General features: G+C 48.7%; 4 protein-coding genes across 4 annotated transcripts; 1 reads left to right on the plus strand and 3 right to left on the minus strand.

The window, feature by feature from the left end:
• Nucleotides 1–479: 479 nt before the first annotated feature.
• rco-3_1 (putative glucose transporter) lies at nucleotides 480–2,266 on the minus strand (the record flags this gene model as incomplete). The annotated part of the gene is made up of 2 exons (XM_031146257.1): nucleotides 480–2,097; nucleotides 2,151–2,266. 2 exons carry the CDS (start codon nucleotides 2,264–2,266, stop codon nucleotides 480–482), a joined length of 1,734 nt encoding a protein of 577 aa, XP_031008791.1.
• A 3,659-nt stretch (nucleotides 2,267–5,925) lies between these two features.
• On the minus strand, nucleotides 5,926–7,968 carry osm1 (Fumarate reductase; the record flags this gene model as incomplete). Its single annotated transcript, XM_031146258.1, has 4 exons — nucleotides 5,926–7,474; nucleotides 7,525–7,762; nucleotides 7,814–7,882; nucleotides 7,935–7,968. 4 exons carry the CDS (start codon nucleotides 7,966–7,968, stop codon nucleotides 5,926–5,928), a joined length of 1,890 nt encoding a protein of 629 aa, XP_031008792.1.
• Nucleotides 7,969–9,392: 1,424 nt separating this feature from the next.
• B5K2.060 (FAS1 domain-containing protein) lies at nucleotides 9,393–10,061 on the minus strand (the record flags this gene model as incomplete). The annotated part of the gene is made up of 2 exons (XM_031146259.1): nucleotides 9,393–9,491; nucleotides 9,546–10,061. 2 exons carry the CDS (start codon nucleotides 10,059–10,061, stop codon nucleotides 9,393–9,395), a joined length of 615 nt encoding a protein of 204 aa, XP_031008793.1.
• An 858-nt stretch (nucleotides 10,062–10,919) lies between these two features.
• On the plus strand, nucleotides 10,920–16,218 carry SIN3 (Transcriptional regulatory protein; the record flags this gene model as incomplete). The annotated part of the gene is made up of 8 exons (XM_031146260.1): nucleotides 10,920–11,579; nucleotides 11,950–12,050; nucleotides 12,109–12,703; nucleotides 12,833–13,255; nucleotides 13,313–13,738; nucleotides 13,853–14,293; nucleotides 14,346–15,608; nucleotides 15,658–16,218. The coding sequence occupies 8 exons, from the start codon at nucleotides 10,920–10,922 to the stop codon at nucleotides 16,216–16,218; spliced, it is 4,470 nt and encodes a 1,489-aa protein (XP_031008794.1).
• Nucleotides 16,219–16,332: the final 114 nt, after the last annotated feature.

Consider the following 16,332-nt stretch of genomic DNA (forward strand, 5'->3'; position numbering starts at 1 on the left):
CTGATGCTCACCGCCAGTTGATGGATGCTGGCTGCAAATGCCACGGCACGGCAGGGTAGCACGACGCAACATAACACAACACAACATAACGGCCACGACCTAAGATCTCACTCTGCTCGGTATGTGCCGGCATAGCGTAAGGTCAATTCTTTCTCATCAGCATCAGAATCAGAATCAGATGACGATAAAGTAGGTGTATCATTCCGTTTCACCTTTTGATAACTCGTCTACCTAGACGATTGTTAAATGGTATATTTATTACCCGCCCGACAACCGTGTATTTAATCAGGTGCCGTTTAAGTACCTTGACCATCCAGGTTAATAAGTAGTAGTCAAGACTCGACTCAATAAAACCCAATCCCACCCCATCTCATCCCATCCCAGATGAATAGCCGTAGCCTAGCCTTGTAACTCCAATACGGAAACTCCACGCTGAAGTACATAAAAACACAGTAGCAAGCAAAAAATAATCAGAACAATTAATAGCTTAAATCAACATTGCCTAGTTGCGCGATGATTTTGTCCGCTTCGCTCATCGAGGCGCCACTCTCAGTGCCGGTTGAGCTCGTGGCTGTTGGTTGACGAGTCATGTCTGTTTCAATGTTCTCTAGTGGGATACCAGAGGCAGAGGTGCCTTCGTCACGCATTTCTTGGAAACTCCAGCTGGGCTGGAAGTTTTTGCTGTTCCAAGCACGGTCAACCCGCTCGTACAACTCGTCGATTTGTTCAAGACTGATTTTGCTGGTTTCGTAGACCATGCACCAGACGAAGAAGAAGGCGAAGACGCAGAATGCGCCCCAAATGTAGAAGACTCGTGCTTGTAAATTCGCGTAGCCGTGACCGCCGTTCACTAGGTATGGCGTTCCGTAAGCAATGGCGAAGTTGAGAACCCAATTTGAGGCTATGGATATTGACATGGATTTAGCGCGAACTTTGAGAGGGTATATTTCTGATGTAACGACCCAGACGACGGGGCCCCAAGATGCTGCGAAGAAGAATATATCAAAGCAGACTAGAATAATAATAATAATATTTGCTGCATTTGCATGTGTTGAATGTACTGTGGTTCCGACAATAGCGACGGCGAGCTGTGATATAGCCATACCTCCAGCGCCGACCATGAGAAGGCGACGACGTCCTAGGGATTCGACCAAGACCATTCCAGGGACAGTAGATACTACGTTGACGATGTTGGTGATGAGAGCGATGACATACGGTGATTTGATGCCCGCGTTAGTGAAAAATGTCGTGCCATAGTAAAATATGAAATTGCATCCTGAGAGTTGTTGAAGCATCTGCAGAACACAACCGGTCAGGAGTCGACGTCCGAGATGCGGACTGCCGGAAAAGACATCTTTATACGTTGCGGGTCCAAGGCTGAGCTCGTATTCATGGTTTGCTTCGATCTCAGCAAGCTCTTCCATCAAAGCTGGATGGGTGATATCAAGACGTCGTAGACGACTTAGTGAAGAAGCAGCGGCGGGATGGAGACCACGCTTAATGAGGTAGCGAGGGGTTTCAGGTAGGAGCATAAGACCGAGGAAGAGAATACCAGCCCACACAAACTGGAGCGCAAGAGGAATCCGAAATGCGTCCGTGTCTGTGATGCCTTCGGTGAAGATGTTGACTACCGCGGCGAGGAAGAGGCCAACAGTTATGGCGCCTTGGTATGCGCAAACCAAAGTTCCTCGAATCCATTTAGGTGCCATTTCAGATTGATAGAGAGGAACAAGAACCGATATAACCCCAACACCAAGTCCAGCGAAGAATCTAGATAGTGTCAGCTCTTGTAACAGACAGACATCTCGGCGACTGATATACCTCCCAGCGATCAGAAGGGGGATAGCCATTGCGACGGTCTGAAGCAATACACCAAATGCGAATATTCCAACAGCTATGATGAGTGATATCCTTCGACCAAGTTTATCTCCTATAGGTGCAGCCAGAAGCGCCCCGAAAAATGTTCCTGCGCTCAATATCGCTACTATGTGGGAGGACTGTGACGGTGACACGTTAAGTTTTTGATCTGTCGGATCGATATACCCAGTACTGAATTGATTGCGAAAGGCCCTCATGGCCAGGATCCCGTTGATTGTGCTACACATTGTCAGTGCCCGTCACGACCAGCGCCTGGTTCTATCTCAACTCACCCGGTATCGTATCCGAACAAGATGCCTCCACATGCGACGAATAGGCCGACCATAATGGCCGGTGCTGAAGAGCCAGCTACATTGTCGGGCTTCTGCCAGGCCATGGCTATTGCCATGGTGGAAAGGAGTTGAGGGTCAGGTCGGCGCAAGTAGAAGCTTGATGTCGTCGAGGAATGGTTCGACGGGACTCGTAATAGGATTTGTTGATATTGGCCAGAGCTTTCAGCGTCCGTATATGCATCCTCTATTGGCAGTCAAGACCACTCATAGCGCAGTCCTCGGTGACAGTGCTAATCCTTCTCAATTGTCGAGTCGAGCCTCACGTGGATGTTCGAGGTCGGGGAGGGACGTTGGTCGTCGCAACGAGAGGGCAGTTGGATAGCAGGACCCAAGATGGTTCCTGACTGGATGGTTTAAACAACACGGCAGAGACACACACAGGCAGACAGTAGATCGAATGGATCTCGAGAGTGGAGAAAGGAAGGTGGGAGAGAGTAGGTAGGTACGGAGTAGGTAGGGTAGGGTAGATAGTCGTTAGGGTCGCTATTGTAGGTGTGGGGAAGCAAGCAGGCGGGCGGGCGAGGACGAGCGCAGAGTGAGTGATGGGGGAAGGGAAGGGAAGGGCAGGCTCGGCAGGCAATCGATCAATCAATCAATCAATCAATCAATCAATCACAACGGGGACGGGAGGGGGAGGGGAGTCGTGAAGCGAAGAATACTCCGTACTTCATAGTAGCCTGGGCGCTGGGAGGGGGATTGCATTGCATTATTACGGATTATTTGGGTGGCCGGGCATCGCATGGCATGGCATCGCATGGCCTGACGGGGGTCCGTGATGGGGGATGGGGCCCTGAAGAGCAACCTGGAAGTCTTGGACCCTTGGGGAGCAGCTGAGAGAAAGTGGCGGCCGGTAGGCTTAAATTGGTTCCAATCAAAGGCCAGAGGCTTGATAAAAGTCCAGACAACTGTCACATTCGCGCATTACTTTGATAGGCATGACTTTGGCTACTAGCTACGGTACTTGCACACGGATTGAGCGAGAGGCAGCAGATGAAGATGGAGATGGAGGGGGAGAGGAGGAGGAGGAATATGCGCCAGTGCGGCGCTGTCAACGGCGACTGCGAAAAAACATCCCCGGATTAAGGTTAGGTCAGGTCAGGTCAGGTAAGGTAAGGTCAGCTTAGGGGGGCAGCAAGGCATCAAGGCATCAAGGCATTAGAGGAGGCATCGAGGTTTAATTGACCATACTTTGATATTGACTGATCCAGCACGATCATACTCATTGTCATAATTCTATTGTTTCTTTCGCCTGCAGAACCGGGGGAATGCGAGCGAGCATGAATCATGTTGTGGTAAAGGAAGATGCGGGTGAAGCCTAAATCCTTTCCGGTTAGCCCCCCCTATCTTTCTCTCTCCCGTCTCTCCCCATCCTCCTCAAACAGGCGCTTCGACTCCATCCAGTAGCATCCGTCTCCAATTTTTGAACCACGTCCATCACACAACATAAGGACTCGACATATAGCTGCAATGCACTGCGCTTCAGAATCGAGCACTCGTCGCCAATGTGCTGTATTTTAGCACTGTCACGTAGGTACCTCCGTCTTCTTGTGCTTGTGCCCCTTGTCTGCAGTGCCAGTTTGCGGTACATACAATACCTGAGCATATGTAGAGTTTGTTCACCGAAATACCGCACTTGTTACTACTGTGGCTTGACTTGCAGGTGACCAGTAGTCGCTGGAATGTTTTATGTTTTTTTCTCTTCATGCAATGCGTACAATTTGCAACGAGCATGTCGACTGTTGCAATGCTTTTGTTTCCTCTGCACCATGTGCTGATAGGTACCTTGCTATCCGCCTACACATACACGATTATCTAGTACTATGGAATCAAGATCAAAGATCTTTTATTTCTTTCACCCAACTGGATGGGTCGTTGCACAAACTCCAGCGCAAGCCATGTATGCTATTTCGAATGGTTGCCCCTGAGCTGCAACTACTTCAGTTAGCACAATAGCTTCCAATCTCCACATCGTACGAGTATATTCCATGATCGGTATTGCCCTTTGCCTTGTTCACCTTATTCTTGCAAGCCCCCACTAGTTGATGATCCTGTACTGAGACTGGGCATCAGCTTCGCTTGGCCAAAAGCTGAAAAAGTCGTACCACCTGTACCTATCTTACCCTCCGAACCTGAATAGCATATTCCAAGCGACCGGACGTTGGCCTGCAATGCCATCTCACCTGCATGATATCCAACGTGAGCAAGGTGCTCACGGTACACGTCTAGATAGGAGCAGGAGAGCTACCTAGCAAACCAATATGTTTTGCAAGACTTCGGATCTGGTACGTTGACTGCCGGCGCGCCACAACCTTCTTTTAAATCGGCACGGATATATGCAGATATGATTAGGACATGCCTACGTTTCTCCTTACACAGCGCTGTTCGTAGAACACTTTCTTCAAGATACCAGACGCTGCGCTAAACTGTTCGACATGGTTCCCCAAGTATCGACCAAAACAAGTCACCTAAAGCCGACAAGAAAAGAATACTTAGCCTGTGCTACATCAACCCCTCTTTAGTCTACAACAAAGACAACAGTGTTCTGCAATGCATATATCATTGTATTCCGTCGGTGCTGCGAAACGCAGATAGCTATTGGCAGATAGTAGTATTATCAGAAGAAGCGTGAAGAGTCTTACAACCTAAGATCGATCGAGGTCCGTTCCACACACCATCTCTTACATAAAACTTTACTCTATCCTGGACGTCAAAATAGAAATAGAGAACTAAAGGTCCAGCAACCTGCACTTTGACTTCCCAAACCTCCAACTTCAATACATATCAACCTTCAATCCACAACTTACTTACAGCCCTCATCACGAATTCTCTTTCACCTGCCCAAAATCCCCACCCTCTTCCTTGACGCTGGTGCAAACAAAGCAGGCAGACCTACCATCTCGCCTTATAGTAGTCCCATCCCCAACCACACGCCCAAGCGCTAGCCAAAGCATCAAATCCAAATATCCAACAGCTAGAAGAAGGAGAAAACCAGAGGCAAATTGCATTGGAAGATACTCTTAACAAGGACTGCTATCAGACACAACAACAAGAATTCCCACGATTGTATTCCCAATCCCATCACATGCATATCCCCTTTCAGGAACCCACCCTTCCTTCCTTCCTTCTTTCCTTCCTTCTTAATCATCAAATCCTGAAACCCCCAAAAGTACCTACCTAGGTACATACATAGACATACATCCACAAACCCAAACCTAAAATATAAATAGCGTTCGTTTGTTCGCTCCCCTCCTTTCCCCTTCCCCACACCTCCGCAATCCATTAAAATGCACCCCGAGCCCCAGTCCGCTCCGTGCCGGGCCAGAACCACCAGAGTCGGCCCTTTCCCTAGAATGCGGAGAAGCATCCACATGCACACACACCACACTCACACATGTCACACACGCGTGCAGTGTACCCGGGAACTGTGCAAGTGCATGTCATGATTTGCACAGGGGTTTGTCTGTCTCTCACGGGATTGGGGATCCGAGGTACGAAGGAAGCGCGCGTACAAGTAGTCAGTAGCTGCTGTAATGCAAACGACACGAAACGAAACGGCCGATTGTACGGAGTAATTCAAAAGAAGATGGTTATGTAAGAAGTTCGTCCATGTGCTTCATGTACCTATCAATACAAATCCCGTACCCGTACCCGTACCCCTTTTCCCTCGGTCACCAAAATTTCATTTCGTTCACGCACGCTCAACGCATCTATTCATCTAGATCTCCAACGTAACCTCCTGACCCGTCACGCGCCCGATAACCTGACTAGGCGCGTACTTGGGAATAACCTCATCATCGTGCAACATCTCAAACTCTTCCGTCGCGTCCCTGCCCATGAAATTCATAATCGCTTGCGGCCCACCAGGGTGCTCATCCAGCCAATTTGTGAGATCTAACACAACGCCCTTGACGACGACCCAGAGGTCTTCTTTCGTGTTGTGTTTTGCCACTTCTTCAAGGCTGAATTCCTTTTCTGGCACGCTGAATTTGGCAGGCGCACCGGCTTTGCTTACTTTTCCTGGGTCCGACGAGTCGCCTGATTGTGTCAATACGGGTCCAGCTGAGGTTTGCGATTGCTGGGCTTGTTTGTCGCCGGATCCAGAGCCGGAGCCCCATTCTACGGATACTTTGCCAGGTTGCGAAGGGTCGATGTGCAGCGATATTTGTCCAAGACGTTGGTTCGCTCCGCCGGCAGTTCCCTTGAGCGCCTTTTGGAAAAGATAGTTGGAGGCTGAGTCTCCTGCCACGCGACCGTAGACTACACAACCGAGCAAGGAGGAACCACCGAGACGGTTGGCGCCGTGGACACCTCCGGCAAGCTCACCACATGCGTAGAGGCCGTCGAATGGCTTTCCTTCCGAGTTGAGGATCTGAGCTTGGTCATTGATTTCGATACCGCCCATGGTGAAATGTAGTACGGGCTCCATAACGGCGACGTGGAAGTCATCGTTGATGTCTACAGGGCCGTTGGTGAAGAACTTCTTGCCGTATGGGTCCTTCTTCTTGCCGTCTGCGATCTCGTTGTAGGCCGTGAAGGTGGCTTGAAGATGTTCTTCTGTGCAACCGATCTCCTTGGCTAACTGTTTGCCTGTTATTTTCTTCATGAGCCCACGGCCGGAGTAGTGGCGGGTGTGGAAGTCAAGGACTTTAGAGGCTTTGGAGTTGAGGAGTAGGCGGACGGGGAATTTTCCCTTGTCCTTCTCCTTCCACATCTCGCCGGAGACGTAATCTCTGTGCCCGAGTTCGTCGCAGAACCGGTCACCGTCTCCATTCAAGAGAAGACCACCCTCACCACGGAGAGCTTCGGCTGCCAAGAATTTCCACTTGGAGCCGGGGTCCTTAGGGTCAACGAGACCTGTTGGGTGGACTTGAACTTTGTCCATGTCAATTCCGTTACCACCAATCGCCATAACCATCTTCTGTCCATCACCCGTGGCGTGTACACCGTTGGTAGAGGCGAGGTCAAAGGTATCTGGTCTCCACTTCTTCAAGAGAGAGGTCTCTGTGAAATCCGCAGCATATCCACCAGTCGCAAGAACAACTGGCCCTTCAAGAGCGGTGGACTCTCCGCCAAACTCGTATTGAACACCCAAAATCGTGTTTCCATCCTTGTTGACCCCGGTAACACGAGCCTTCTTGATGATTTGCACACGCTCTGGCTCACTCTCTGCGAGCTCCTCGAGTCGCTGCATCAACGCATATGTAATGGCCATACCGGGGAATTTGGCATCGTGCCCTCTGTGTGTTCTTTCATGGGTGTGGCCACTGGAAATATATAAGCATGTGATTGTGGAGGTGGACTGGTTTATGCATACCCTAGCCGTGAAACAAGAGTCAAATCGAGGTTGAATACATCTTGAAGCCACTCAACAGCAGCAGCAGACTTGTATGTGAGAACCTTGATGAGATCAGGCCTAGCCTTATCTCTCGCAGACTTCAGGGTATCATCGTAAAATTGCTTGACGCTGTCTTTTATTCCCAAGTCGACTTGTGTCCGGGTGAGGGCACCATTGATTCCCGACGTTGCCTTGGTGGAATTGCCTCCGAAGAAACCTAGATTGATCGTTAGCTATTATTATAGGATACTTATGAGACTGCGCGTACCTTGCTTATCTAGAACAACGACGCTTCCACCAGCCAAATAGATGGTGTGCGCGGCACTCAAACCAGATACTGGGAAGGGTCAGCGAGTAATTGAGTGGGGTAGAAGCGGCATTCAACATACGTCCACCACCAACGACAATGACTTTTGGAGTCATCTTGAATACTGTATTATGAAGAGGATGAGGAGAGATAGATGGCTGGAAAGGATTTGGGGAAGGCAATAGGGAAAGGGGACAAAGGAAGAGTGTGAAGGTCCGGTCCGGGACGGCTTTTGAACTGCTGCGCTGGGGCGACTGGAACTAGAGAGTCTGGGGTTGACTTCCAGCCGAGGCTTGCTCGGTACCTCCAATCAGCTCGGACCAAAAAGAAGTCGGAAGCTTCTGATTCGACGAATGGAGGTAGTTGTTAGGTCAGCAGAGTCACGTTCACGGGCCATCTCGATCGCGGGGGTTTGTGTTGCTTCTCACCGACTTCTAACTTCTAAGTAGGGCATTTGCGATGTACAAGCAAATTGCCTATTGTATCTCGGGGCAGGAGCAAAAGATACAAGTGAATCATCTCGGTCCATTGATTCAGCAAAGGCACATGTAATGTGTTTGTTGGTTGCTGTGTCACGAGTAATTCAAAAGTCAGCAGCTGAATTAGAAAGCATGTGAAGAGACCCTTTGAGCATTGCCGCTAAGCCCCACAGATCCTTCTCCAGACTTTTGGAGGAATCATATGATCAGAATCTCAGCTCATTATTCTTAGGACATTTTAACATGTGAAGAAGAGCTTTTCAATTGTGATATTGCGATTTTAATGTTTTGAACCAAAGGAACATATTTTGAAGCCAAGCAGGATCCCCTCGCCTTTTCGGACAAATGCAAGACGAAGTACATCTTTTATTATCCCCGCAGTCTACAACTCTGGCTAGATCATTATGTCTGGGCTTTAATTTCCTAAACCAGACACCTACAAGATTTTATTACCCGATCTAGACACTTCAAGCTGTTTATTACTCAAAACGTCCCAGACACTTTCATAGAGAACGCTCAAGTACTACGCCGAATCGATATCTATGGGCTCTATGCTAGTGATCTAATTATTATAGTGAGATGGGAGAGAGGGCATATTGTCTGAGTCGGGTGCTCTTAGCTTGGGCAAAAAGGACCCAATGTGTTCCATGCCTAGTCTTTAACTCGTGTAGCATAAAAAAAGGAACTTCTAATTGCTACCGTGTAGAACTATTAGAATAGTCTTAAGTACACTTTTTATTTCTATTATTACTTTCAAGAAGACTAAATAATCATGTCATGCTTATCACAGAAGTGGATGCTGGCCTATATGGTGGGTTTGTCAAGTCTCATTGCGGAAAGCTTCAGCAACGGTTCAAAACATTGTGAGTATTACATTGTGTATTACAGGTTGTAGGTGATGTATTTCAACATTGCCGTATACACACTTCATTATCATTATAATCGTATCCTCCTATGTCAACGGCTGATCGAAGTGCACTCTGAACCGAAGCCGTTACCAAAACGCCAGTCCGTATGTCTAAATTCCTGAGCCCAAATCATATCCATATCAAATATCCGTATCACTGCGAAGCATAATTCCTCACTCCCTTCAAAATCCAGACCTCCCCATTATATACCTTGCTCGCTATAGAACTAACCTCAATATTCCCTGGTTGAATCTATAATGGCATTAGAACTTCTCGCTCCATTTCTTAAGCGCAAGAATAACTCACCATCTTCCCCCCATCTTTACTCTCCCACCAAATCTCCCCTCCAGCGAGCGTCTTCAACTTCTCCCCCTCCTTCCACGGGCTAGCAGGAACAACATGCGCCTCTACGAATCTCCTCAGATTCCTCTGTGCCCTCTCCTGCCCACCACCACCCTCATATGCCTCCGCGCCTAACTTATCATAATCCTCCGGGTCTTCCCAGGGTTTCCTCGGCAGGCCCATAATGGCCGAATTGATAGGCGCGAGGATCGTAGTGTTGAGGGAGGAGTCTTCGAAGCGTTTGGAGATGGGCGCGAAGTCCCGAGTAAAGCCTGCAAAGATGTTGATGCTGCGGTCATTGCCGAGGACGTCGGACAGGATTACGGTACTGTCGTCTGCCGGGGTAGATGTTGAGGAGGGAGGGGGTGGCATGGCGGGGGTGAGGAGCGGGGAGTTGATGGGATATTGTTTGTTGCGAGCGTAGGCCGTGGAGGCTAGGGAGATTGTCAGGATTGGGTAGATGAGGGAGGTATATCGCATTTTGGCGGTGGAGGGTTTTGATGGACAAAGTCGTGCCAATGACGATGGTCGAGTAGGCCTGGAAGAGAATGCCAAGCGTTTGAGCTGTCACACGTGACGTAGATTATACGATTCTGATCCCCTATTTCGATATCAAGGTTGTCTTTAATTTGCCGGCGTAAATCTAGTTAGAGTGATGATTATATATTCTGGTAGTCAAGAAACTTCAAACGTGACAAGATTTTCACAGTGTCTTTGGCTCACGTGCTCATCAAGGTACTTAGGTAGAAGGCTGAAAAAACTGTAACATTGGTGTATCTTTACCTTCTTGGTCACTCGCTCCCACTATAACGGAACAATTGGAAATACTATATTACGAGAAAATCATATGCATTTAGTTTCAAAGACGGATGTAAATATTCATCCAGACAATCGAACTGCGAGGTAATTATCTAAAACCTTCCAACAAGGCTGAGATGACTTCTCCATGGTGGGGGCGGTGAATCTATTCTGCCAGCTAAATGGCCCTGTTCTGGCTAGTCCACGGGGATAGTAATGGTGCCGTCGCAAGAAGCACCCCTTCTCTTTCACCTCGTCAACTCCTTACGTTTCCCACCACTCCTCGGCGGATCAGTTTGCGATAATTTATGACAATATTCACATATCCAAGTTGAAGCTTTGAGCGTGTGTTTGATTTGCTACATTTGTACAGCAGTTGTTGATTCCCCGAATGTCCATTCAACCGCGTCATTTTCATCCCAGAGAGACGCCTCGATTTTCCTTTCCAACCTTCGACCAATATCCAGAACCAAATAACGTCGAATATATCTCGAACGACTACCAACTTCTATGTCATAATACACTGGCTTCAACTCAGCCATGAATAATCCTCCACACGGCCCACCGGGCTACGATCGCGAAAGGGAAAGGGAGGCAGAGGATCAGCGCCGAGCACATGCTTTACAGCAACAGGCAGAGCTTGTTCAACGCGAACGAGAGCAGAATGAGCGTCAAGAGCGAGAAAGGCAGCATCGAGAGCACTATCAGCCCGCCCCGCCGCACCAGAACGACACAGCGTCGATCCCTCTCCACCAACCCGTCGCTTCACGTCTACCAGGCGCAATACACAGTCCTGGTGGCTTACTTGCAAACCACGGTGGTGCTCCTCCTTCTGGTCCTTTGGGTGCTCCCAGTGGACCTGGGAATGCCTTTGGAGGCCCTTTGCATAGTGAAGCCAACCGCACCATCCAGCACAACCCACAAAATGCTACAAGCCAGCTCCAGCAGCAACAAGGCTTTGGACCCAGCATCTTACACCACAACAATGCCCCTCCCAGCGTCCCTATAGGTTCTGCTAGTACCGCTGGTGTCGGATTTGGCGGCCCCTTACAGCAACAACAACAAACACAACAGCAGCAGCAACAAGAGGCGGTGTCTAGATTGCAGCAACTGCCGTTTGGAGGGCCGATTCCGCAGGGACATCAAATATCCGGCGCTCCTGCTGCCCTTGGGCAAGCGGGGCAACAACCTATTTTGAATGTAAGTTTATATTTCTGGTCGAGTGGATTTGCGGGTTCGAAGCCCTTTATATAGTCCACAAGAGCCGAAGCAACTTAGCGCAGGCCGGCTATTTCTACCACTTTGTTGTGGTTTCGAGCCCTAAAGCATAGCGCCCGCGTTTTTCGACCCTGGATTCTCAGTCCAGTTCTGAATGACTAGAACCTCACTGCATTGTGGGATTTATATTCAACAGGAATTCTTTTTCTCCCCCCAAACTTACACACCAAGCATGGAATGCCCCACTCCCCCTCAAATAACAGACAATCATTTCGCCCATCTTGGGCACCATCTTGTTTCCTATCCTTTAATTACTATTAATGGAGCCACTGCTTACCCAAATGAACTGAAGGATGCCCTTAGCTACCTTGATCAAGTCAAGGTACAATTTGCCGACCAACCCGATGTTTATAACCGATTCCTTGATATAATGAAAGATTTCAAGAGTCAAGCGTAAGCTCTTTCCTTATATTTTTAACTTTCGTGTCTCCACTAAACTAACTTTCAACAGTATTGATACTCCTGGGGTCATCAACCGTGTGTCAGAGCTCTTCGCTGGCCATCCGAACCTCATCCAAGGATTCAATACCTTCCTCCCTCCCGGATATCGCATCGAGTGCGGTGCCGGAAATGACCCTAATACAATCAGAGTAACAACCCCCATGGGAACTACCGTACAGTCAATTACAGGAGCTGGCCGTGCTTTGCCAGATGCGGCTTTGGGACAAGGTGGTGCGAGCGGTGGATACTACGGTTCACAACAACGTCACGGTAACTGGCAGCAACAGCCTCAGCATAGTATCGAGAGTCCGGAAGGCGTCTTCAGTCCACAGAACCAGAGCGCCGGGCCTGCTTACGGCCAAAACCAACCTCAACACTCTACATACGAAGCGCAACAAGCCGCAGCAGCTCACCAACAGCAGCAAAGGGGTGTATCTCAACTTACAAATGCTGTTGCAACAACATTAGGTCATCCGCCAAGAAACACACAAACGCCAACACCAGGTGGTCCAGCTAGTATGAACGGCGCTACAGGACAGCAAGGACTAGAAAAGCGAGGGCCAGTTGAATTTAATCATGCTATCAGCTATGTCAATAAGATCAAGGTAAGCCCAAGTAACCGGTGAATTTTATGCCAACCGCGACAAACACTGGCAGAATCACTCCCTTGTTGCGATGAATTCTATTCAATTGACAATAGCAATGTTTGGCGCTAATGATCTCTCCTGTTATAGAACCGCTTCCAAGACCGTCCGGAGATCTACAAGCAATTCTTGGAGATCCTCCAAACTTATCAACGAGAATCCAAACCAATTCAAGACGTTTATGCTCAGGTCACGCAACTTTTCAACACCGCCCCAGACCTGCTAGAGGATTTCAAACAATTCTTGCCTGAATCTGCAGCCCAAGCAAAAGCGGCCGCGCAGAAAGCAGCAGAAGAAGCGGCGAATATGACAGGCGCCAACCAAACACCGCAGGCATCCTACGCACGCGGCGAATCATCAAAACTGCCACCAGTTGGTAACTTTGCAGTCCCTGCGAGTGCCAGCAAAGACAACAAGAAACGTCCTCGCGCGAGTAACAATGCTACCTCTGGATCTCAGATGAATGTCATGGGTGACAGTTCAAGAGGAATTGGAGGTGGACCGAACAACAAGGTACGTGACTTCCTTTGAGAGCTCGCTCTCCCATTTACTGATTACTGCTTTCCATAGAGAACGAAGTTGACGCACAACAAGTCTGCCGTACCAGATGCGCAAGCAGTTTCTCCTACCTTGACACCAGTACTTCCCGAACCACTTCCTCCTAGCACGACTACTGCTGCTACTCAGGAAGAGTTAGCTTTCTTCGACCGTGTTAAGAAGCACATTGGCGACAAGAAGAGAATGAACGAATTCTTGAAGTTGTGCAATCTATTTTCACAAGATATGATCGATCGCGATGTCCTCGTCCACAAAGCGAGTACCTTCATCGGTGCGAGCAGTGACTTGATGACCTGGTTCAAGGACTTCGTTGGTTATGATGGCCCTACGCAAGAAGTGATGCAACCTATCGACAATCGACCGAAGCCCCCTACTGAACGAGTCTCGTTGAGCAATTGCAGAGGACTAGGGCCCAGTTATCGACTTCTCCCTAAAAGGGTATGTTAATGTTTAACCTTTTCCCTCTCCAAAATAGTTGTTAGATATATGCCTATTACTAGCCATTTGAGTCTCGCTTGTTGCAATAAGTTTTTCCGTACTGACCAGTTACAGGAGCGCCTAAAGCCATGCAGTGGGCGAGATGACATGTGTAATGAGATTCTCAATGATGACTGGGCTTCGCATCCCACTTGGGCATCGGAAGACTCTGGTTTCGTCGCTCATAGGAAGAACGTCTACGAAGAAGGTCTACACCGAATTGAAGAAGAACGCCATGACTATGATTTCAATATTGAAGCCAATGCAAAGGTCATCCAGCTTCTCGAACCCATTGGGCAGAATCTACTCGGTCTTAACTCTGAAGAGCGAGCCGAGTTCCGCATGCCAATTGGCCTAGGTGGGGCAAGCCAATCGATTTACAAGCGTGTGTTGAAAAAGATTTATGGCGACAGAGGTCTAGAGGTTGCTGCGGATCTTTTCAAGGACCCAGGTGCTGTCCTTCCAATTGTCCTAGCTCGCTTGAAGCAAAAGGATGAGGAGTGGCGTTTCACGCAGGTAAGCTAACTCGTCCCCCCTTTGCGGTTTGGCTCCAGCTGACACTGTTTAGCGCGAGTGGGAGAAGGTCTGGAATGCTCAGACAGTCAGCATGTACTTGAGGAGTCTTGACCACATGGGCCTTTCTGTCAAGCAAGCTGATAAGCGAACATTTTCTCAAAAGCATCTTATTGACGCCATCAAAACCAAACATGAGGAACAGAGACGCCAGCGAACCATGCAACGCGGAGATGTCCTGAAGTATCAATATGAATTCGACTTCTCCGACACCGAAGTCATCGCCAATGTCCTCCGGTTCATGATTATATATGCCAACAACGCTCCGCAACACAACAGCCATGAGCGACGCCGTATTACCGAATTTTTCGAAAAGTTCATCCCAGTCTTTTTTGGTCTCCCTCATGAGACAGTTGCTGAGTGCACCAGAGATATCGATCGGGGGACCCCAGATGATGACTTTGATGATGCTGCTCCTCACGAACTTCCAAATGGAGGTCGTGGCAGACGCCCTGTGAATGGCAGAAAGAACGATTTGCGTAGAGGCGTTCTCGACAAAAATCGAAACGGCACTAGAGGTCGTGGTCACAAAGAAGATAGTACCACTGGAAGTAAAGAGTCCACTCCCGACGTGGAGTCTCTCGATGAAGATGGCGGAGAAACTGCTGATGATCGTGCTGTTACGGAAGTCACCAATGAGCGCTGGTCAGCTGTACCGAACGCAGTCGCGATTCACGGAACTAAAGAACTCTCCGCCGAGGACTTTAAGCTGAAAGCTGATCAACCATTCAAGCAAGATGTATTCAGCCTCTATTGTAACCAGACTATCTATGTCTTCTTCACCGTCTTCCAGACTCTCTACCGACGATTGAAGGAGGTCAAGGAAAGCGAACCAGAAGCGAAAGCGGAAGGTATTCGTGCAACTGAGGTGAAACCAGCTGAGAAAATTGGCTTGATGGACAACAGCAAGACTGACTTCCATCAACCACTCAATGGTGAAACGTACTATTCCCGTACCTTGGCGTTGGTTGAGGATTTCGTCAATAACGATCTTGACGAGGGCAAGTATCATGACTTCCTCCGACACTTCTATCTGAAGAAGGGCTGGCAACTCTACACCATCACAGATCTACTCAAGACCCTTGCCAGGTTAGGTTCTGTTTGCGCGAGTGTCGATGCAAAGGAAAAGACTCCCGATCTTCTCGACCAGTACTATCGCAACAGAGAGCTGAAGGAGATCACGTATAATACGGAAATCAACATGCGCAAGCAAGCTGATAAATATATTAAGGATGGCGAACTATTTTTAATCCAATGGGTATGTTTTTCTCTTTCTGACTGGAATGCTTGACTAACGAACCTGTCAGACCCCCGCTAAAGGCCAAGCAACGGTGCGATGGGTCCAGCGAGACGAGACGACCTTTGATCTAGATGACATGGAACGTATGGCCCGTTGGCAATACTACGTCTCTTCTTATATTCGCATTGAGCCGACAGAAGGTGTCAACCGTGGGAAAATGCGCAAAAGTCTTTTGACTCGCAACGTCCCATCGCCAGATACCGACGCCGAAGAGCCAAAGCCACTCGTCTTCAGTGAGAATCTGACACTTCAAGTCTGTGCCAATAGCCTTAAGATTATCTATAAAGAGGGCGGCACCGAATTCTTTATCTACACCGACAAGTCCCTCACTCGCGACTCCGAGACAGGTGTTAGTGCCGCTCGCGAAAGACTAAAGAAATTCGAAGATGTCAGGACGCAGAAGTTCAAGGAGAAATTCGAAATGAACAATGCTTGGATGAAGGGCTTGGACCATGATGAAGTCTCAAAGGTCTCCATGGAATTCAAAAAGTGGACCGATGAGGGCATTCTTCCTGGTACCGAGGCTCCTGGCGCTTCTAGCGCAGGCGACGTAGAAATGATTCAGTAGATTTGTGTGTGGTGTGTCTATAGCGTGCGTTGCGATGCATTATACTAATATTGCATTATCTTTTTGGTGGTCACTGGTCACTCATATTCACGAATTGAATTGGGGGCATGGATG

The sequence above is a fragment of the Lachnellula hyalina genome, assembly GCF_007821495.1.
Source record: "Lachnellula hyalina strain CBS 185.66 chromosome Unknown contig00012, whole genome shotgun sequence".
Taxonomy (NCBI): Eukaryota; Fungi; Ascomycota; class Leotiomycetes; order Helotiales; family Lachnaceae; genus Lachnellula; species Lachnellula hyalina.